Raw genomic sequence first — 23,908 nt, forward strand, 5'->3', positions numbered from 1 at the left:
TTTACATAGGTTTTGATTTCTTAGTTTCAAATATAGACTTTTCATACCTCAAGTTTCACCTCTTTATATCATGTGATCCATTATGATATAAAGATCATAATACATGTAGGTACATGTCAAATTGCCCCCCTTTTTTATGCCATATAATCTTCTAAATTTGACATCAATCACTTGCAGAGCAATTATTATTAAGCCACAGTGTAGATTCCCCTTCAAGGTTATTCCTTTACTAAGAAATAACTAAGAGCTCTGCATATTTGCATGATTTTCAGCTCTAGTGTTGCTGTATTTGGTGACAAAATAAAAGTATTAATATAAGTAATTTGTAATTTCATAATCACTACTGGAAAAGAAAGAACTTTGTTACTCAGTTTTTTCATGTATTTTTAATTATTCTTTTAAAGTATAATTAATTTCGTGTAGAGAAATCTAATGTAGAATGTAAAATGCTACCAAGGAAACAGCTTTTAATATTAATTTAGGAGGTTCCAGAGGTTATTCAGATGAAATCTGAAAACTTTAAAATGAAAAGCATTTTTATTCTTATTGTGAAATTCACCTTTCATGCAGACTGTGATTTAATAAATTCTGAGATAGATCTTTGTTTAAGTAGAAATACGTAATCGAAAAATCTGTTTTTTTGTGCACAACATACTTTTCACATTTAATAAAATACTACTAACGTATTGAGCCTGTGTACATACAGTTAATTAACTCTACTTGTGTGGTAGTGACACTTTCATGCATGTCAGAATCTTTAGTGTTACATTCAACATTGAATTAGACAACTTTATTATCAATCTGTGATGATAAATTTGGCATTGAAATGAAGGTTCTAATAAAATTTTTATATTAGCTAAATTTTAATTTCTTAATTTCAAAAAGAAATGTTTTAAAATATCTCAATTTTTATGTTACAGTGTCATGTGACTCTGCTTCATTTTCTCCACATCAAAATTTTCTAACTTTAAAAATAGGCTGCTGCAGTTTCTAAATAATTAAAAACTTTGGGGATGGTTTATGAATCAGCTTTATGTGGCTGGTGGGGATGTTTTATAGCCAATAGAATTTAAGTTCTGTAGGTGAAACATACAACCTTCCTTTTGAATTTGGTGGGGTTAATATTCACTTGATGGAAATTACTTGTGTGATCATGGTACTATTGCTTCAAATAGGTAATGGAACTTGTGTAACCTACTTATCATTTACTTAGAAAGCTTGGGAATATTCTGTTTTATTAATTGATATTTTATTGTGTTCTAATATGGATATTTTGGAACCAAATGAATTATTTTTGAACATTTAGATTTACCTATTTCAACATGGCTTAAGAAATAATGCTCATAGACTTACATGTGAATGCAAACTAGTTTAAAAGCACATTAAGTACTCCAAGTGTTTGTGCTTATGTATATTTTTCATTTATTGTTATATATTTTTTGACATAAATTACTGAGTTGTAAACAGTTTTCAACTTCTTGATTTAGTTTCACAAAACTAGTAAATATTTGATATTTCCCAAATAATGCACATCTTGTGTTTCAATCTAACTTCATATTCTGTTTGTGTTACATTTGTAAAAAAGACAAATGGCTTCTGCTGTGATTTATTTTTTTGTTAGTGTGAGTATTGCTGATTTAGTGCATACAAAGTACTGCAATAAATCCATAACAGAAAAACAAAATGTGAAAAGTTTAACCCCCTTTCACTAGTGGTTTGATCAATGTGACTGACTTTTTTAACTGCAAAGTGATTATCATAATTTCTATACTATAATTTTTAATAGGTTTTGTGTATTTTCATGAAATGTGGAAAACTTTTGCATTAACATTACAAAACATTTGTTGGTGAATATATGGAGTCAGTTTTGACTACTCTTAGTGAAAAATGATTTTCATGTTAAGATTAAAAATACATTTTAATCAGGTAATTGTAAACTTTCATTTATGTAACCTCTAAAACTTCCTTAATAAACATCAAATGTTCTTTTTAGCAAAACTTTATATTTTATCTATTTTCTCTACTTTAACTCATTGCTCATTTGCTTGGTTTGACTGATCTGGTAATTACCATCAAAGCTTTCAAAATGAGGCAAAATTATCCCTTTTTTGTTGTTGTTTCTGGAATGACTGCAGCTTGTAACAAGATACTAAAATTATGTATCCCAACTAGCTTAATCCTCTTCTTATGACCAGGGAAAAATACATGTTTCAATGTTTTAGTAACTTTTAATTAAATTACTCAATAATCATTGTATATGAAGAAACATGGTAGCATAGTTAATAAATCAGGTTTTATATAAGTTTTAAGCTATAATTGTGTAAAAAAAAATTTGAAAAATTGTTGATTACCCTTAGTATGAGAACTGTTACATTTGTTCTGCAGGTCTTCCTTCTTCTCCAATTTATTTACCACCCCTCTGATAAATATAGAATATGACATAAATTGCTCTTTATAACATAGATATTAATCTGTAAAGCATACTTTTTACGGCTTTCAGTCTTGTGTGTTTACAAATTATAAATTAGAAAATCAAGTAAATTTGCTACACTCGCCTTCTCTCTTTCACAATGTATCACTAATTCTATGCGACATTTTTTACTATATTATATATAAGCAATAGAAAAACCAGAGTTTTAATCTATTAAATAACATATTACATTGTTTTCTGCACAGAGAATAGTCTAATTTATTTCTTCCAGTTTGAAACTTTTTTTCTCACAGGAATCACATCAGCAATCTTACTTAAGTAATTGATAGCTCTTAACACGTAGTTAAAAAGCCAAGAAAAATATGCCAATTACAGGACATTGTTTGTTTTGTCCATGTTTTTACTCGTGTCTTTAGGTGCAATCTTTAATTAAATAATCTAGTGTAGTAGTACAGTACACATAAGAGAAAAAAGTAGGCTTGATGCTCATTGACAGTTGACAGCAAAAAAATAAGTTCCAGATAAGTACTATATAACTTGTTTTCTTATCTGTATTCTTTATTTATTATTATAAAAATTACAAGAATATTGAAATTATAAACTTTTTCTCCAACCATAATATTCTTATTAGTGGTTGTAATACCTAGATTATATATACTAGCTTTACAAGCTATTGTGTATATTTAATGCAAAATAAGGAGGAAACTAGTATCCTTTTGTGGGTCAAATGTTACACTTTTATGTGATACTAAAATGTTCTCAAATACGCTGTGTATCCATAATTCAAGTCTTTCAAGGAAGAAAAATTTAAGAGACTTTAAACTTGTAGGAAGGTGAAATGTAGGTAAAAGGAAACAATTTAACAGAAATTAAACTCATAGTTAGGTGGCAAAGATTAATATTGTATGTTTTTTGTTTGTTTTTTTTCATTATCCAATTCATTGAGGGTTATTTTCTGGAGTATGTACATACTCTTGTATTCTCTTGTTATGGTAGCTGCTTTTTTTGGCCAGTAAGGCCTTAGTTTCTTCTTTTTGCTTGGATGGGTCTGTGAGAATGTTTTTCTTTACCTCCTTTGTGCTTTATTTTATTAACTACATATCATCTATGGTTGAAATGTGTATTATTTTCAATTTATGTTTACTGTTTTTGATATTCTTTTCCCTGGCTTTTAACTTGCTCATGCCATATTTATACCTTACATCATAGATATATCAATACCAGTAGAAATATTTTCTGTACTAATGTGGTTCTTCTATTTCTTTTATTTCACCTTTGTATTTTCATTTTTATTGGCTACTTTGCCTTTCAGTTTGGTAGCTCTGACTAAGATGTGTCACACTTAAGTGTTTGGTTTGTTATTTTCTTTTTCATGTATCTTTCAAAACCTTTTGTGTTTTTTCAGGTCATAGGCTCCTTGACAAGTGTTCAGACCACCAATTTTATTTCAACCAGAATATATTGATTATTCTTACCTTTCAGAAATCCTTACTGCAAATGAAAAATATTGTATGTATTCCCAGGTTATTGCCCTGTGTTTTTCACATGTTTTGTTAGTCATTCTGAGGTGGATAGGTTGCCTTTCTCATCCAGATAGTGAGTTATTGATTGGCTTGTAGGTGGCACTTGCATGGTTATTTTTTTGGAGATAATGTTCATCATTGGATCTTCATTGAGAGAGATGTCCTACCTTCTTATCACAATTATAAATTGGCTTAAGAAGCTTTTGTGTAAGGTTTATTTATATCTTATTATCTGATGCACATTTCTCTCTCCTTTTAACCTGTTATTCTATGAAGAAAGTCTGCATGTTATGTAGACGATACTTGATACTTTTATATGGATTTTGTTAGATGTGGACTCCAGGTTGTTCATTTACCTTTTTTAAGTCACATATATCATCTAATTAATATCCTTGTTTGCTGCATTGTTTTCATATATATGAAACGAATCCCATCCTTACAACTAAGTATTGTGTTAGTGGATACTTTTGCTTCACCATCACATAAGGATGACTTAATATGGCATTATGTACATTTTGAAATTTGAAGAACCCTTTACATGGCCACAATTTAAAATGACATTTTTTTCACTTTAAATTGGTTAACTTATAATTCACTCTTCATTTCATCATGACACTGACATGGATTATGTGATACTTTGAATGTCATTCATCATTTCTTTCCTGTATGAGGAGGCTTCTGTCTTTTGTTTATTTCAGGATTTGACATTTTTGTTATTGTTGATATTCTAACCATTATACAAATATAAGCAAGTCAATAAATCTTGATGTAGTGTTTGTGGAATTAAAATTAATTTTAAGTACATACCTTTAGTCAGTTTCATTTTCATTGAAATTAGGATGTCAGCTGGTATCATTCAGAACATGTGCTAATACAGGAGGCTTTTGTAAAGGATAAAAAATCCTGTAAAAAAGATTCTGAATGCAACAGTATTAAGCTTGAATAGAAGTGACAGGAGTTGAGCTTAGTATAGCAATATCTTTGAGAAAGCTGGTATACAAAAAGAAGTATATCTTTTAAAATTTTTAAATTTAATATATTGTTATGTTGGTGAATTTTATGTATGCATGTTTATTTAGAATGATTTTTATATATAATTCTAATCTGAGTCCTAATTTACCAACAGAGGTCATGAACTCAAGAGCTGAGACACCAGTTGAGCAGTTAGGTGTTAACAGTTATATGTCCATTTCACACTCAAAGAATTCAATTGCTCAACCGAGTAAGAATGTGTTATCATCTGATGAAACAAGTACAAGTTTATCTGAAAGAAAGTGTGTGAAAGCACCATGGAAAGAGTGTTTAAATAAACTTAATACACTTAATGATTATGGTGAAATGCCAACTTCTGCTAAGCAGAGCAGTTCAGGAGAGGAAAGGTATGATGAAGATTTTAGGAGAAAGAATGTTGAAGGAGGGGTAGGGTCTGAAAGAAAAAATATACAGAAAATTAACAGCTGCAAAGATCACACATCTTTAAGAAAGGAAGGTAAGAAAACTGTTTTACAAGCACATCAGCAATCAAGAACAAAGTCTTCTCTTCACAGTGCTCAACAACAGAAGTTAGTCTATCCAGTGAAGAGAAAAAGAGAAACTGCCAAAAAAGAGCTGGAGAAACTAAAACATTTAGTTGATCGACAGAAAAAGAGCTATTTACACAGACTTCAAAGAGAAGTAGAGCGACTAGAACGTTTAGAGAAATTATTCCAAGAAAGTAGCCCAACAGATGATGAGAAAACAAGTACTGTTTACACTAAAGTACAGGAGATTTCTGAAAACTGGTCATCTGCTAAAGGAACAACATCTTCTACAAATAGTAGTTTTTGTACTATAAAAACCAAAACTCTATCTAAGCATGCTGACCTATCCAGTCTGTATGACCACTATCCAGCACATAAGTTCAAAAGAAAAGTTTTACACTCAGCTGGTGTTCAGGAAACACAGAAATATAGAATGGATGAAAAAGGTGAACTGTCTAATTGTCAGAGCTCTAAGTTTACATATAGGAGAAATCACATTGAGAAAACATCTCCAGAACTTGTATCAGTTTGTGTTCAAACTCAAGTAGAACCCCAAGAGGGTATAAACAAATATGAACGCCAGTTTGTATCTACTGGACTTTTATCATCATTTGAAAGGAAGAAATTTGCAGGTCAAAAAGGGAAAATTTATAGAAACCAAAGACTTAATTCAGCAAAAAACACTTTAAGAAAAATGATTCCTCCTAGTGTATCATGGTTTGTGCCTGTAACAGTCAGTGTGAGAAGAAACAACCAGAGTGGAGCACTTCATAAACATTTTCAGGAAACTGGAAGAATTACTCTTCAGGTCAGTTAAGCCATGTTCTAAGTGTATATATAATGTATATACTATTACACAGTAACATATTAGTAGAAAGTTCTGTATAATAAAAAGTAAATACATATTTTTTGTTGCATGGAAATTCATACTGTTGAGTAGAAGTAATTTTAAATGCTAAATAATGAATAATGCCAAAACTTAAAAACAAAAAAATATAGTTTTTCAAAAGAAAAATTGTGATGAAACCTACATTCTCTCTTTTTAAGGAAAATCTGGATTAGATCAGTTAGAAGGTGATTGTTTTTGTTTTACTTTGATATTGTATCACAATTTTTTCAAATACAATTTAGCTGAATTGTGGCTAAACTGTCAATAACATATTTAAATGTTTGTTTAAACCAGTTAGAAAAAATTATTTTTTCTCTTCTAATAATTGTATAGAATTTTTTAACACTACACTATTTCAAACACTAAAGGAACATTAATGTAGCAAAAGTATTCTCTTTATGAACAAATTAATTAGTTGTACATACTTTATGTTTTGTATGTGCTTACTTTGTATGCTTTTAGCCAGAACTTTAATTGGCTGAAGTTAGTTTTAGTTTGCACAAAGTGTTACTGATGTTTTTAATACATTCTGAATTTTTACCTTCAACTTCTTCAGTGAAATTGGTTGAAAAGAAATATCTCAAGGTGCATAAAGATAGCTATAACATCTGACTTTGTAATGTTTCTTTGTAACCATGATTCTGGAGACAATGTATTGATAATAAATTCATGTTTAAAATTATAACCATTATTTAAGAGTGTCTTCTTTCTAGATACTAAATTATTTTATTGCAGTACATATTCCTAATTTTTGCAAAATGATCCTCAGAAGCATGTCTTTAGAATTAAAAGATTGCTGATTTGACTAAGAAAACTAGTTTACATTTTAGCTAAAATGTTACCATAGTCAAAGCTCCAGTTTAAACTCCTTGCATAAGATGAATTTCAAGTGATATCAAATACAAAACAATCTGTCCATTGTATTCTCAGTGACAATAACTATATTACTAGCTGATCATTTTATTACATTCAAGAGTTTTTATAGTTGGTTGCTAATGCGTAATGACTGGTATAAATTTTGTAGCACAACATTATAGTCATTACTCTTTACACCTGACTTGGAGTTGTTGGTCTGTTCATGTGTATGTATGTGTATGTGAAATTGTAAAACTGGTAGGATTATGATTAAAATTTCTAAAAAACAAGTGTGAACCATAGATAGATAACACGAGTAAGGAACAGATGACTATGAGTAGATTGTGAGAGCAAAAATGAAGGAAAACAGAAAATAGCAGTAAGCTGAAAAAAAAAGATTCAAGTGATAGAGGTGCATCAAGGTAGCCCAAGGTACAATGAAAAATAACTGGAGAAAAAAGAAAGCAATACCTATGGATTCAAACAAAGAAGGAAAAAGATAGGATTACCTGATCCTTGACAGAAAGAAAGAACCAGAAGCATTGTGAGTAAGCATGTAAATAATTAGCCAAATCTGTCATAAGATGTGGCAGTCTCAACTGAAGCTACAGAAGCATGAGGTTTGGAATCTTGGTTGTAAGATCTTATTGGAACAAACTACGTTATGCACAATGACAGTATTATTATTGGCCATTGGAGTATCTACAGTTGCTATTACATTTTGATGACTTCTTTTAGAGAGCATCAGAAACTTTGAAATGTGAATTTAGAAGCCCAATGATCAACAAAACTATAATTTATATTTAATAAACATACACATTTTATTAATTTTATTTTTCTATCAATAAAACTTGGTCTCTCACATCAGTGTTGAACCTGTATATTGAGTTAACCATTTCACAATGGGCTCTGTATGCACGAGTTTGTCTACACATTTGCACACATTAAGTATTTGTTCTATAATTTTTTATACAATTTTGTGTGTATCTTTACAAAATTTGATAGACTTTTAGTAAAAATTACAATTTTTTTGTGCACAAAAAATTAGATTTTGTAATGAAATATTTTTACTAAAGATATGTTTGTGAAAGTATTGAGACTGTTTCATTAATAGTCTGAATGCAAGGTTTCTTTTTGTGATTAAAAAAAACAACTGTTCTTTGTTTCAAAAATCTTGAATATTATTTGCATAATTTCTAAAGTGTCCTAAATACATTTCAGGTATCTGTTTTCAGTAAGATTTTTTTATTTTCTGTACCTAACTATGTGGGGTCTGTCCTTTGATTAACACTGTAACCATCATAAAAAAAATTAGAAAATAAATATAAATTTTTTTTGTGCTAAAATGATTGTAGTGTAACACAAAAATACAAATGTTTTGTCTAAGTAGCTTAAGCCTCATAACACTATATATTTACATATATATTCATTATTTCTTATTTTATTGAACTTCCAGTCATGCATAGCTAACATTACATAACTTGCAATAAGATGGTGTTAATTATTCAGTAATATAAAACTGACCTTTAGTCTTTCCTGTCTTGGTTGTGTTTTAATGGACTACTATTTTATAATAGTCACATTTCAATTATTACACATTACATATTACTATTTAGAAATACATTATTAAAACTTATTTTTCTTATAATACAGAACAATGAATGAAAAGTTAAAACAAACAATTATCTCTTCTCGCTACAACCTTTGAACTCGGTTGCTGCTGGACATAGATTGTTAAGTTTTTTAAAATTTCACATATGGAGGATATAAAAGAAAATTTATTTTTGTGTGTGGGTGGTATATATACATTTGAATAACCAAAAAATAATAAATATATAAGTATTATTACTACTTTGTAGACAGTTCCATCCCTCAATTGGGCAAGGTATATATATATATATATATATATATATATATATATATGTGTGTGTGTGTGTATGTATGTATGTATGTAAGTGAATGAGTGCAAGTTAAGTTCAGTCAGAAAAAAGTTAGTGTGTGAATGATTAGCTTTAATGGGTGATTTCTGTAGTGTTTTTCACAGCTGTATTCAAATAACAGAGATAGGAAAAATAATTGTCTTGTTAGTTGGGTTCTAAGGTAAGTGAATCAGCCTGTATGGATTTTGATGAAAGAAAGAGAATTATTTAAAGCCCTGGATACAACTGTGGTAACCAACATAAGAAGTGACAGAAGTCAGAAAGCACTAAATTGGTGAAAGGGAAGTTAGTCTGCATGATTGTTAGTATAACTGTAATGGGCAATATTTTAAAGTGAGTTTCACAGGCTAACAGAAATAAGGAAAATAATTTGTCTTGTCAAAGGGAGTTCTAAAGTAGTTGAACCTGTCTCTGTGGACTTTAACAAAGAGAAGACAATTATATAAAATGCAAGGTTTCAACTGTTGTAAACCATGAGGTAACATAAGTGAATTTTTTTGCAGATTGTAAAATAAGAAACAAAGTTGAGAAAAAGAACTGAACTTGTGACTGTCTTTTGTTTTTTAAAAGTAAATGTATTTTTTCAGTTTGTTTACCCTTTTGAAGTGTATGATTTTACTCAACTAATTAACTTTTCTGGTAAGAAGCTTTCCATGCCACGTAAGGCATTATTTTCAAGAATTCTAACAATATGAAGTTAAATGTGTCCAATCCCTCACCTCATGACCTTCCTCATATTATCCTGTATCACTATGTTTAGTTTGGTGCTGATTGATCAAGAAATGTGGAAACATATAAAGAACAGTTACACACGTGCACATTGACATTTGTTTTTATATATTGCTACACTGTATTTCACTCTACCTTGTACACATTTTATAAGCTGTTTGGTTTTTAGATTAAGTGGTTTGTAGTTTTTAGAGCTGTTAATGGTCATCTTGTAAGTACATCAGTGTTTTACTGCACAGGGTAATTAGTACATTAAATATTTCTACAAAGCAATCAGTAGGCTCTTTTTACACACAGTTCTCAGTTACCAATACAGATATATTGGATATGACAGCAGCATTATCTTTTATACACTTATGTTCTATATTACTTAGCAATTTCTCATGTTTACAAAGAGTATCTTTTATGCAAATAGACAACTACTTAGTTGTGGAGCTTACAAGTAAGTAATCATCCCCCATAGTCAGAACAAACCCTGAATTAAAAGTAGCCTTTTTGTAAAGTATTGTAATTCTTGTCCTACATCAACTTTATAATGTTATAAATAAAATTACTACTGAATTAATTTTGTTTCATAAAAAAATTATACACAAGTTTTAACTAAGAAAATGTTATATATTTTAGGAAGAAAATTATGAAAATGAGCATATAATTCTGAAAATGTTGTATTATATACAACAATTTTAAAATCATGTTTATATTTAGCTCTAAAACTTTATATTTGATGTTTGTTATTTCAAGTGTTCATTAAAGTTATGTTATGATTGAAATTTGGTAAATACATTGTCCATAAACTCTATATTGAAATGGTTTATGACACATCTTCTCATCTATTCTTTATCATGATAGCTCGAGGACGTATAAGCAATAACAAGTGCAAGTCTTGATCCAATATTAACTTTATTAACCTGATCATAAGTCAAAAGTTCAAAATAAATGCAGTTTAACTATCGAAGGCATCAGCATAGAAAGAAAAAAATGTTTCAATGACCAGTCTGTTTATCATAAATGAAGATGAAGATATACATGTTTTTATTCCTTCCACACATAAATCTCACAAAAAGATGTTAAATCTGATAGTGTATCTCTACTAGTGAGTTTTATTTTCTCAAATACCACTTTTATTAAGATGCAATTTAGCCTTCCTGCAATGTAGTTTGTGTCCTAGTTGTGTGATCGTTTTTTTTTTCTTTTATAAATAGTTAAAATATAAAACATAAGCTGTATTAAATTTATTGAAATTTATTTTTGAATGTGTGAGGTATAGAATACACATTGCACAGTCTGCATGTGCACTACTGTCTCAGTTGGTGTAATGGTATTCTTGTAGCCACTGTAGCAAAGGATCAATGATAATAGCCTCTGAAATACATAAGATTACACTAAATTTTAGGTTACTAATAGTTTTTGGTAAACAAATGTATATATTAAAAAGTATTAGTGGTTAATTTTTAATCTTATAATGTTAATTTTTTACTTAAAACTCATTTATATTGTGAAATAACTATTCAAACAACATGAGTGAGCTTCTCTTTCTGAATGTTATTAATATTTAGACTTGGTAATAAGAGTCATAACAATAACATAAGTCTTCATCACAGTTTGTCACATGAATTTTAATAACATATGACAAGAATAGCCTTTCCACTGATGTATAGAATAAAATGAAAAAAATTATTTTTGCTATTTGTCCATACGTTTTTTACCAAACTTTGCAATTAATTTGTTACATATTTAGTTTTTGTTTGTGGAGATTATGAAGTATTAACTTAATATATTATTATTTTGCCTGAGGTATGTGGGTTTTTTTTGTTCTTTGCATGTTCATAACTAAGAAAGCCTCCAGGTTGAAGATACTTTCCCAATATTCATGACACCCCACATAGTTCTTATGTTGAAATTAAGTTCTTTGTCTCCATTTGGTAGCTTTCTTGTTATTTGCTTTGTAAAAGAATGGTTATTACACTAAAAGATCAAATAATTCTAAAGTTTCCCATGTTTTTTTCTAATTTAAGTATCAAGTAACCCCTCATTTTTCTGATGTTCTAGGGTCATTCTTTATTATTTAAGTATCCTATTAAGACAAGTCTTCAACAAATTGGGTATTTCAAATTCTCACACCTTTCCAAGTATTGAAAATTAGCTCCACAGCAAGTTTGTTTAGTTTTTAGGGAATGAATTAGGTGTAGCATTTAACATGTATTTGATTACAGTCAATATTATTTTGTATAGTTTTGGGCAAAACTAAAATCTAAAAGCAAATTAATTATTTGAATAATTATAAGACTGTAATAATAATATTCAGTATTTTTTATGTATTACATAAAAATCAAATGTACTTTTCTCAAAAGTTTGCATTATATGATTTATAGTTTCTTTTTACCATAAAAATTGTTTGTATGTTTTAAGTTATATGATGTTTCACAGTAATTAGAGCTTTTTTTACTTTATTTGAATGCCATTTATGAGCACTTTAAATGACATGCATGCATTTCAAACTTTAATTTAATTGATATGTCTTTGTTCCATATTTATAACTTAAGGAAAATAATCCAAATGCTAGCAGCCTAATTGTAATATCTGACTAGTATACCCAACAAAATGACAGTCAAAACATACATAAAAGATATTTACCTTTTGAAATATTTTAATAGTGTCCATGGTTTTTGAGTTTAGTTAATATAACTAGTAATTCCATTAAAAAAACTAGTATAATTTCAGTACTGCAACCTCAATATAGTTTTGCAGTAACTCATAACATGTCTTCAGCAGTAACTCATAACACGTCTTCATTGTATCTTACAAATATTATATAGTTTTATCCAGAGAAGAAACTGAGATAGGAATTACTAGACAGGTTTTGAAATACACATACATTGAACAAAACCAGTGTGACATAAACTTGGGGTGATAGCTGTTGTGATAGCTTGGTGTGATAGCTTAATAAGATAAAAGTAACATAAATTTGGTGTCATACCTGTTGATGTTACTTTAACCAGATAAAAGTAATGTGAACTTGATAGGTATAACAATTAGCTTAGCCAGACAGAAATAACATTAACATGATAGCTATTGTATTTAGCTTAACCTGAAAAATGTAACATGAACTTGTTATGATAACTGCTGCAGTTACCCAAACTAGAGAAATGTAACATGAACTTGTTATGATAGCTCCTGCAATTACCATAAAGAAACAAACTTAACTTAGACATGACATGATAGCTACTGCAATTACCATAAAGAAACAAAGCTAACTTAGAAATGACATGATAGCTGCTACAATTACCATAAAGAAACAAAGCTAACTTATACATGACATGATAGCTGCTACAGCTACCTTAACTAGAGAAATCTGATATGAACTTGATGTGATGGTTTTTGTAGTCATCTTTCATTAAAAATTTAACAGTTATTTAATATGATAGCTGTTGCAGTTAGCTTAACAAGAACTTGATATAATAACTATTGCAATTAGCTTAACCAAACAAATATAACAGAAACTTAATATGAGAGCTATTGTAGTTAGCTTAACTTAAAAAATATATGAACTTGATGTGATAGCTATTTGAAACTTCAGATCCATAAAAAATATGTTAACTCTAACCTTTCACAGATTAACAACATAACAAAGCAAATTTGTTTCATTCTATTTTTTGCCAGAAATTACTAGCCTATTTAATAATTTTAATGATTTAATAACTATTCATAACTTCACATAAAATCAGTACTACACTACCTAATCCAAAATAATTCCTACTATAGAACAAAAATAAGGATATACAGTATCATGTGTAAATGTGGAAAGAAATACGTAGGACAAATGTCACATTCCTTAGAAATAAGGTTGCAAAGAATGCCAAAGTAACATGCATATAGGTGAATTACAAATATCTACCTCAATGCATTGTTAATATAAAACAGGTCACAAAATACTTTGGGATGAAATTCTTTTCCTACACTGACCCCAAAAAAACATTGACACTGTTAGAAGCTACAGGAATTATCAAAGCAAACTATCACTTGCTTAACCTTGATAATAACCTTGGCAACATCAGCTATATTTGACAAGATCTATTCAGCATTTATTTGCAATGGCCATGTGGGCAGCCTGTGGACTTAGTTGTTGGGTTTGACTTTAGACTCATTTCAAAGTAACTTATTTAGTTTTGGTTTGTGCTGTTGTGAGTGGGCCACACAGACCAACAAAGTGAAGAGGTTTAGGTGAGGAATAAAGAAATTACATAGAAACAACCAACTACAAATCAGATAAACTGTTGAATGGTTCATTTGTGTTAAAACTCTCACAGGTGTCTTTTGAAAAACTGCTTCCTGTTAATTGAGTTATTCATTTCAGAAGTCTGGATGTATGCTAATAAGTTCTGCTGTTACATTCAATAACATAGATATATTAGTGAAGTTATTAATTACCACAAATTCCCCCTGTTATAATGTGTATAACTGCATTAACAAGTCTTCTGAGATATCTTTCAGTAGTTCTGCTATAACCTCTATTAAATCTATTTCTTTAGTGCAATTAATGTTTGTCATTTTTCTTTCATGATACATTATACAGTATTAAATCTTGAGTGAAACACTGTTAGAGTAGATAAAAAAATAACATATATACGAGGTTACTTACAAATTTTTTGTATATTCTGGAATATTGCTGTCTTCCTTTCAGTTTATAAGGAATAGAAGTCAGAAACACTGAGTTATTTATTTACTCAATTTTTTAGTGTTTCTCTGATTATTCAAGAAGTTTAGCAAATATGTTGGTACAAGTGGAATCTTCCAGCAAGGAGTGAACAATTCCATCAGACTGTAACCAAGATCCACTTTGTTTGTTTTGAATTTTGCACAAAGCTACTCGAGGGCTATCTGTGCTAGCCGTCCCTAATTTAGCAGTGTAAGACTAGAGGAAAGGCAGCTAGTCATCACCACCCACTGCCAACTCTTGGGCTACTCTTTTACCAACAAATAGTGGGATTGACCGTCACATTATAACACCCCCATGGCCGAAAGAGCGAGCATGTTTGGCGCGACGGGATGCGAACCCGCGACCCTCAGATTACGAGTCGCACGCCTTAACACGCTTGGCTATGCCAGGCCTTCACTTTGTTATTGGTCCTTATGGAACTTATTTCTGTCTCTTATCTAATATCGTTTGTAAAATCGCCCAAGACAATGAACTTGCGGTATATAGAGACAAACTGGGTGACCTTGGACTTTTCACTAGCACAGTTTCACTGTTGTCTTTCATCACAGTTCTATTAACTGCTTTATGTGTGTGGCATGGGTTAATTTCATTGCCCATTTTGAAGTTTCACAGCTGTGAACTGTGACTTCTTGCCCTAATGTTATAACTGGAATGTTGCTTTTTGTTTACATCCACTATGACCTCAACCCTGTATCTTTCTTACCTTGTAGATTATGCATTAAGAAGTTTGGTCTTTTGCTTCCATCAATGCTCACATTATCTTCAGTTACACCAAACTTTCCAGCAATGGTAGAGTTTGTTGTTTTTTTCTGCCTCAAGCAACACCATAATTTAATTCTTTGTTAATTTGACACTTTATTATTCCCTGTCTTTCAGTGTGGTCACTGATTCTTACATAAGAGTCAATCACTAAAATAAGACTCATAATCAAAACAGTAATGCATCTCAAAATAAACATTATAACAGAACAGCAAATTATTTAATTAATGGATTAATTGCAAGAATTACCAATTACCTTGAGCCAAACATCTTGTACTTGTGTATAGATGGATCCTACCTAAATACTCAGAATGCAATAGGCTAAAATAGGGTAAGGGGGCCTCTAGTCAGTCATAATTATAAAGGTAACTGAATTTTACAGCTTAATTATTAATGAAAAACATTACCTTATAATTATGCCAATATGATATGTATGAACAAAATTTTCTACCACAATTCTTTGTTTTTTTATTTACCTGATCATGCCAGTATTAAAGCAAATTTTAGATTCATTTATTCAGCATTGTGGTATAATAATGAAGAAAGTTATAAATATAAAGCCTGTCTGTGCCAGAAGGGAAAGATAAAATTGTGGATAGGATCTTGAAATAGTGCAATACATTTTTTAGTAAACATTTTTTTTTTATCCAGGATGCATTCAACAAGCATTGTTCTCATGTCATTAAAAATTCACAAGAGAGACTTCAGCACGTAAGAAGCTTAGCTGAATTTCGAAAACATCACTCAGCAAAATATGTGAAAAATGGTCTTATCTGTCACAAACAAAGGAGTCATAGGATCGGCAAGACATATAAAGGTGATGTGTTTCATTCTGAAATAAAAATTAAGGCAAGAATTGGGAATGGATAGTTTAATATTTTTACATGGAATTAAGAAAAATTGAATTTCATAGGCTTGCACATTTTTAAATCTGAACACCTGCCACATGAGCCAACCCAGCACTTTTTGATATTTAACCTGAAATGGACAACGGGGAGGTCTTTCTAAAAATTGGTGGTTTATGACTATTTCTATAGTCCTTGGTGAATGAAACTCGAAACCACTTCTAAAATGGGAAAAAAAAAAAAACTAAATGTTAATGGAAATACAACGTGATTATATTTATGTAATGGTACTATATAAATGTTTGGTTATACTACACTGAGACTTTGAGAATTTCTGGGAAATCTTCTTGTAGTGCATCTTGCATCTGCTTTTACTTCAGCACTGCATATTTGGGCTTTATTGTGCTGTTAGTTTCACAAAATGTTGAAACCAATAATTTCTTATTAATTGTTACTTCATCCAACCTGGAACCATGGTTTAGCTTAACACTTACTGTATGTGCACCATTTTCTTAGCATTTCAAAGTTTTAGTGAATTATCTTCAAAATTTAATTAAACTACTTTTTTATGGTATACAAATAAACTTGGTATACAAATGTAGCTAATAATCTAAATTTTAATATTATATAAGTTATACTTTTTAATTTCATAAGGCAGTATTAAAAACAATCCTGAATTTCCCCTAGTATGAGAATTGTGACATTACTTTCCAGGTTTTCCCCTCTTTGATTTTTTTTTTTTTTTTTAGTGATAATGCGTTATTAAAAATTCTAATTTTTTTTGTCTCAAAATCAGTTTTAATGTATTACTGAAAGCTTGCAAAATTTCATGAAATAAACAAAACATATCAAAGTTATAGTATGGAAATTTTAATATCAGCTTAGGGTCACATATTTGGATGAACCCATAGTGAAAGAGTTAATCATTACACTTAAGTCTTCACATTCACAACCACATACAAAACATTTCATGCATGCTTCATTTGCTACATCATTTCACTTTGCTTTCACAAGTTAACTAGTCCATGTTGGCTCTCATAGTCATGTGTCTGGTCCAGTGACACAGACCTCGAAAATAGTGCCAAACATCATCATCTTGTCTAATTGAAACAACTCAAACCTTTCCAGAATGACTGTTTTTCTGTTGTTGTTTTTAATCCACATCAAGGTACTAGGTTGGCTATGTAGCAGGTATTAATATATAATAGTATAACTACACTAGTTTGTTATAGCTTAAAAAAACAATCTGAAACAAAAATAAATTAAACAAAAAATGTTGCACTAATTGAAAAGATCCCAGGATAGAAGCTGTAATGTGGGATTATAAAATGTATCCTAGGTTTTGGAGGTGACTGAAGAAGTAGGACCCACATTACACTGGGGATACATTGTCTATCGGTCTTAACCTCTATTTGCCAGTCTCTCATAAGAAATATAAGAGTAGTAATATAGATACAGAAATAGAAATTAGAAAAGCAAGATGTAGGTGCTCAAGCATAGATAATAGACTTTATCAGTTTGAAATGGTGCCTTTTGGTCTTAAAACTACACCTGCAACCTTCCAAAGACTTGTATGACTAAGGCTTTAGCAGTAGCAGTTACATGTTTCAAGATGTATATTGATAAGAAAAAGTGAACATTTTCAGTTTTGAAAAATATTAACTTTTATAAGAGCCAATTTCAAAGAGTTATGATAACATTGTTTACACTAAAATTATATATATTTTTTTTAAATTACTAATAGTTATGAATCATGGGTAATCCATTTGGAACTATGTTACTTCAGTGAAATTGTATGTTACCATTGTTTGGTTTTTGAGTTATCATGTCATAAAAATAAAGCAGAAATAAGAAAAAGAACTACAAACTTTTGGCTGTGATATTTGTAGACATTCCAAGAACTTGTGATTTAGTCATTGCATATAGATATTGCTATAAAATGAAACACTGATCTTTAAAATATCATTTTGATGAACAATTCAAGTGAGGCCTACATAGGCCTCCCAGGTAAGAAAGTTAATATCATATTAGAAAAATGTAATGGTTAAAAATGTGTAAAGATGCACTATTTGTTTTTATTGTATGGGTTGTAGGGAAATGGTGCTAATAGATAAATGAGCCCAACAATTAATCATTTAACAAATGCCTTAATTGCCCAGCTCTAATCTTAGCACAGTTAGTTTTTGATGCTAATTATCATAATCCAAGATGTGTTAATTAAGTGCACACTGATTTATACCCTGTACTGTTGGTACAGTTAGAATTTAGAACTCCTTAGGCACCCCTCAGTTATTTGAGTATGCATATGCACCTAAGATTTCTCAAGTTCTGTTTTGTAAGCCACTGCTTCCAAGGAATAAGTAATATTAAATGCTACTCCCTTTTTGAAATTGACTGTATTTGTATAATGTTTGGCATTTTTTGATTACCATGGGTGGGAAACTATTTTTCTATTCAGATTTTAAGTACCCCTGTGGTATTTTCAGGTTAAGACAGATCTTCTGAAAAGTATTAAGTACTCAGACCTACTAATAGTGGCAGTTTTGTTCAGGAAATAAGATTAATTTTGATTCTGATAACTTCTTTTTGTACCATATTGACAAATTTATAAAAATGAAGATAGTATTTCTTTATAAAACACTAAAAGAAAGCAAAACATACTTGCAGACATGAAAATACACTTGCTTGTCATAGTGAATGTTTAGCTACATGAGATTTGACGTCATTTGAATTAAACATGATAACTTTTAAGTTTTGTTTGTCAGTCTACTAATAGAACTGAATTAAGAAAATGCATTTAAGTCCAAGTTCCATGGATAATATTTTTTTTCTTTGCGTAGTCAACAGTGTCATCTCATGACCTTAGTTCTCTCACAACATTGGTCAGCCATTCCATTTAGGTAACTAACTCAGTCAGCAAAGGATATTAAATATTATTGCAGTATCCTCTTGGGCAGAATAGATATTACCTACCATAGAGAATAAAGCAACTAGAGCATACACATTAAATAAAAAAATTCCATCATCACTAAATCAGAAAACATATGATTTATATCTATTTCACACCATTTCCACTTGAATGCTTGGGTCTGGCACTATTCTTCACCTCTTGTTGTTTCATAAATTGAAAGACAGTCTTTAGCAAAAAATACTTTATTTACTATAAACATATTTTTTGTGAGGAAACAGTAATATTATAAACATTGCTACATGCAAGTTACAGAAGTGGATGTTGGTTCAGTCCACAAACGCCATACACCTGGTGTTCAAACTTGTTTTGTTTTTAACAAACATCATATATTTTCATATTAATAATATTTGATGACCTTCAATTGTATTTTCAGTAATCAGAGTCAAGATGACTATTCAGTTTGAACCTATGTGTTGCTTTTTGTTAACAAACATGAGCAAGCTATAAGCTGTTGATGCAAGTCAAAATTTCAAAGATCAGTAGTTATGCTTGATTAAACTGTTGATATCTTTTAATGCCTCTCTATTAACTTTGTGAGGTAGGTGTAATTTGTTGATTTTAGTTAGTACCCAAAATTCAACAGTCAAGTCCTGTTTAGTGGCTCTAAGTAGAAAGAAGAAAGCCAATGCTTGAAAAAAAATAATTTCTATTAGGAAGTAAAGGTTACTACACCAAAATGTTGATAATTTTATTTCTTTGAATGAAAAATATGATTAATTTTTATTTTCAGATTTTATAAGTTGTTGAATTTTTGTTTTTATTTGGTAAACTAGTAATATCAAAATGTCTTCACTGAATTGTATTTTTAACAAATTTACATGTGATGCTGTTTTGCTTGCTTTTTGTAGATGTGTTGGTAGTTCTCTAATATTCATATGTAGTGAATGCCAGTTATAGATCTATTGTTAAGCATTCTGACCAGGAGTGTTTTGTATATTTAATCTCTGTAGTGCACATCAGTATATAAAAGATAGTACTAGAGATAAATTATTTTAAAACACCCAAGTTTCTATTATAATTTTACTAATATGTAAGTAAGCATTTTTTATTTTACAGATAATCATCAGCAAAAGAGAAAAATCTTCTCTCATTGGGAGATGAGGCAACAGACAGAAAAGTAAGTGATATAATTCCCTATTTTTATTTGTTTTTTACATGCTGATCATAGCTCATGAATTGTTGTGTGTATTTTTAATATATAATTGATAACATACCAACTTCAATCTTATTACAGGTTTTTCTATACTGTTGCCTTTTCAGGGCTGATCAAAGATGATTCTTAGATACAAACATACCATATTTACATATATAATAATAAAAAGTTTATTTTTAAGACACTCATGACTATCTTATCCAATTGTTGCTATTTTTATTATTTTTAAATATAGTCAGTATTGGAAAACTTCATTACAGATTGTACATTATTTTATAATTTTTTTAATTTACTGCAAACTTTTAGATATCTTTAGTTTGGAGATTTTTTTTCAGCTGTTGCTACTGTTAGAGGAATATTAAAAAATGTTCTAAGAATGGCCCAAACAATCAGATACAAGTATTTTAATTCATGATTCTGAATGTGCTGAATACATTCAGTAGTGCACATAAACATATTTTTCATGTTTTAATAAATAAAATAAATAAAAATAAAACAATGCCTGGGTTTTTATGCTCTTTGAGCAACAAAATTTTCAGACTCTTCAGTTAATCACACATTTTAATGACATTTATATTTGATTTATATTAGGATGTTGTTCAACTGTCTACAGCTACTGAATAGCACAATATCACTTTCAAAGTTGTTCAAAATTGTACAAAAATTTCCAAGTTTTAGAATGATTTTGAAGCATTTTGGATTTTTCATTTAAAGATGCTAATGGCATATATACAAGTATGGTAGAACAGAATTAACCCTATTGCAGTGGTCATATGTCTAAAGCCATATCATCGTGATGGTTGACTTGCATTCAAAATGTTATTGAAGTACTATTTTATGAACATATGTTAAGTTTGGTATCAAACTGTATATTATAATTCAAACGATAATACTATATGTGAGTTAATTTCGTAATTTAAAAGTAAATGTTAAAAGAACACACCTAAATATCGATTTTTTGTGAGTCACATGATATGTTGAATGCAGCACTGTTTCAGATTAGATGTTTGTGATATCAAAATACTAGGTCTATAGCTTTGTATGCATTAGGAATTCAAATTACCAATATTGACAAGCTAGAATATAAAATAACATCGTATCTTTTCATTTTGCTAAGATATGACTTGTATACTGAATCACAGTGATGATTCACCACTGGTGAATTAACATTATTCAACTCTTTCCATTTTTGAAAATGGTCCCTTATACACACTTACTCTAATAATTGACATGTGAATAACTAATTGGCAGCTTAGAATGTCTCCCTAGTGATTTTCTCAGTCATTTTAATCTGTTAGGGGGCTTACTAATTTTTTTCAAACTAAGATTTCAAAGAGGTAGGTTGTGTCATTAATCTGCTTGAAATTTCTTCTTTTTTTTTTTTAAAGACTTAAATACAGCTTAGTTACTTACTAAGTTTGATGAATTATAGTGAAAGTGTATGGTATCAGTAGAGTAATTTATGATTTTTTTGGTTATTCAATTGTAATATAAAAATGTGCTGTTTCATGTTTTCCATGTGCAAAATTTTAAAAAGCTTAGTGACTTGCATCAACCAAAAATTAGTTCAAAGGTTGAAGCTAGAAGAGATAATTGTTTGCTTTACTTCTTTATTTATTTTTCTACAGGGTGTTCGGAAAGTCACTGTGCACTTATATATTTATTAACAGACGTGTTTCAATATAGAATACAGGAGGTAAATATGAATGACAATTATAAACAATGTTGGAAGTGACCCCCCTTAGCATACAGGCCTGGATTCTTCTTATTTTGTTTCTAAACACTGCTATCAGTTGCTGGCTTGAAATAGACTGAATAAAATATGATTACAAAACTGCACAGTGACATTCCAAACACCTTGTATATTTTAAGAAGAATAAGTTGAGTAACTTATTCCTCTAAATAGTAATAATCTGTATATAATAATTGAAATGTGATTGTATTTTACCAAATATCAGTCCACTAAAGAACAGCCAAGACATGTCACTTTGTAAAGACTAAAGGTCAGTTTTATATTATTGGCTATAATAACCTGAGTGTACGTGTCCTGTGTCAATGCAAGTTCTGTCATGTTAGGCAGGCATGACTGAAAGATCAGTATAATAAATACATATAAATGTATAATGTTATGAGCTTTAAGCTGTTTAATTTAAACATTTGTGTTCTTCAGTAGTCATTCTAGAACAAAAAAAAGCTTAATTTATATTTATTTCCTAATTTTTTTGTGGTAGTTAAAGAGTTGATCAAATTTACAGACAATACATACTTAGGTTAGAGGAAATAACAGACAAAATATAAGGTCTTATTGGAAACACATTTGAAATGTATTTAGGATGTTTTAGAGATTATACATATAATATTTGAGATTTTTGTGATGAAAAATAGTATTTTAATCATAACATCAAAAATCACTTCTTACTTAAAACTGGTAATGAAACAGACTTGAAGATTTTGTAAATAAATCTTTAATAAAGATACATCATCAAAAAATCTGATTTTCTATGTACAAAACACTTGTAAGCTTTACCAAAATATCTTCCAAATTTTGTGAAGATACACATGCATTGCATCAAAAGTTATAAATACTTCAGTTGCGTAAATGTGTAAATAAACTTGTATGTTATACTGAGCTCATCATGAAAGGGTCAATATTAAAGCAATGGTTAAGTCTTTGGGTGTTTTATTTTTATGTTTGTAATCAAAATGCTACTTTTAATAAATCATTATGTGTTAAGATTAAAAGCAAGATGCTATTCCTAGCTTTCTGGTCAATTCCTTTTCATCAGCAAGCCTGTTTTCTCTGAATGACAACAAAAATTCACATTTTCTTCAGAAGATGGAGGACACTCGAGATTTAGACATTCTTCCAACAACTCCACACATCTTTGAACTGTTTTTAAAATTTCTGACAACAAATGAGAATTGTTGTTGTTAGCTTATGTAAGGAGTAGTGTCAAGCATAGCTTTCAAGCATTTTGTCTTTTTGACTTCCTGTGTAATAGTTCCCCTTATTTCATTGCTTTGCAGTTTTATGTGTGCATTTTAAATGTTTACCTATTTAAGGCATACTTCACATTTCACTGGTTAAAACTATTTACATCAGGATCAGACCTGGTAATGAGTTAAGTTGACCCAAGCCAAGGGTGATTCTTTTTCTTAACCGTTCTTCTTCCTCTTCCTTCATTTTGACCTCCAGATTGTTATCTTCAATAATATTTATTCTAGATGCCTAGATCATCTACTCTTTATACTGATGTTTATCTTTTTATTGTTTTTAGGTTTAATTTATTGAGCACTGTGCTGTAGTGGCTTATAAATAGGGTTCTCTGAAGCTATTGCTCCTTTTGGTGATCTTTCTTGCAAGACAGATCACTAATAATTCCTAGCTTTGCAGTTGTGCTTTATCATGCTAGTCCATTATCTTCAGTTTGTCCTTGTTTTTGAGAATTGAACATCTTTTACTCTGCTTCTTTATATAAATCCACTTTGACCCTAAGAATATTTCCTCATGCAGTTAAATTTATCTGTCAATTAACTGTTATTTCCATTGTGGGTGATGTTGTGTTGTGGTTTATT

General features: G+C 29.8%; 1 protein-coding gene across 7 annotated transcripts in view; it reads left to right on the plus strand.

Annotated features, from left to right (window-relative positions):
• LOC143229104 (uncharacterized) overlaps positions 1-23,908 on the plus strand; it is a 55,450-nt gene that overhangs the window by 23,915 nt on the left and 7,627 nt on the right. For 6 of the 7 annotated variants that reach the window (XM_076460932.1, XM_076460931.1, XM_076460936.1 and 3 more), the window contains 3 exons: positions 5,081-6,282; positions 16,015-16,180; positions 20,236-20,296. In XM_076460932.1, coding sequence (XP_076317047.1) covers positions 5,081-6,282; positions 16,015-16,180; positions 20,236-20,296 — 1,429 coding nt within the window. The remainder of the gene's footprint in view (positions 1-5,080; positions 6,283-16,014; positions 16,181-20,235; positions 20,297-23,908) is intronic. The other variant, XR_013015667.1, reaches the window with a different exon arrangement.

The sequence above is a fragment of the Tachypleus tridentatus genome, chromosome 10 (assembly GCF_004210375.1).
Source record: "Tachypleus tridentatus isolate NWPU-2018 chromosome 10, ASM421037v1, whole genome shotgun sequence".
Classification (NCBI taxonomy): domain Eukaryota; kingdom Metazoa; phylum Arthropoda; class Merostomata; order Xiphosura; family Limulidae; genus Tachypleus; species Tachypleus tridentatus.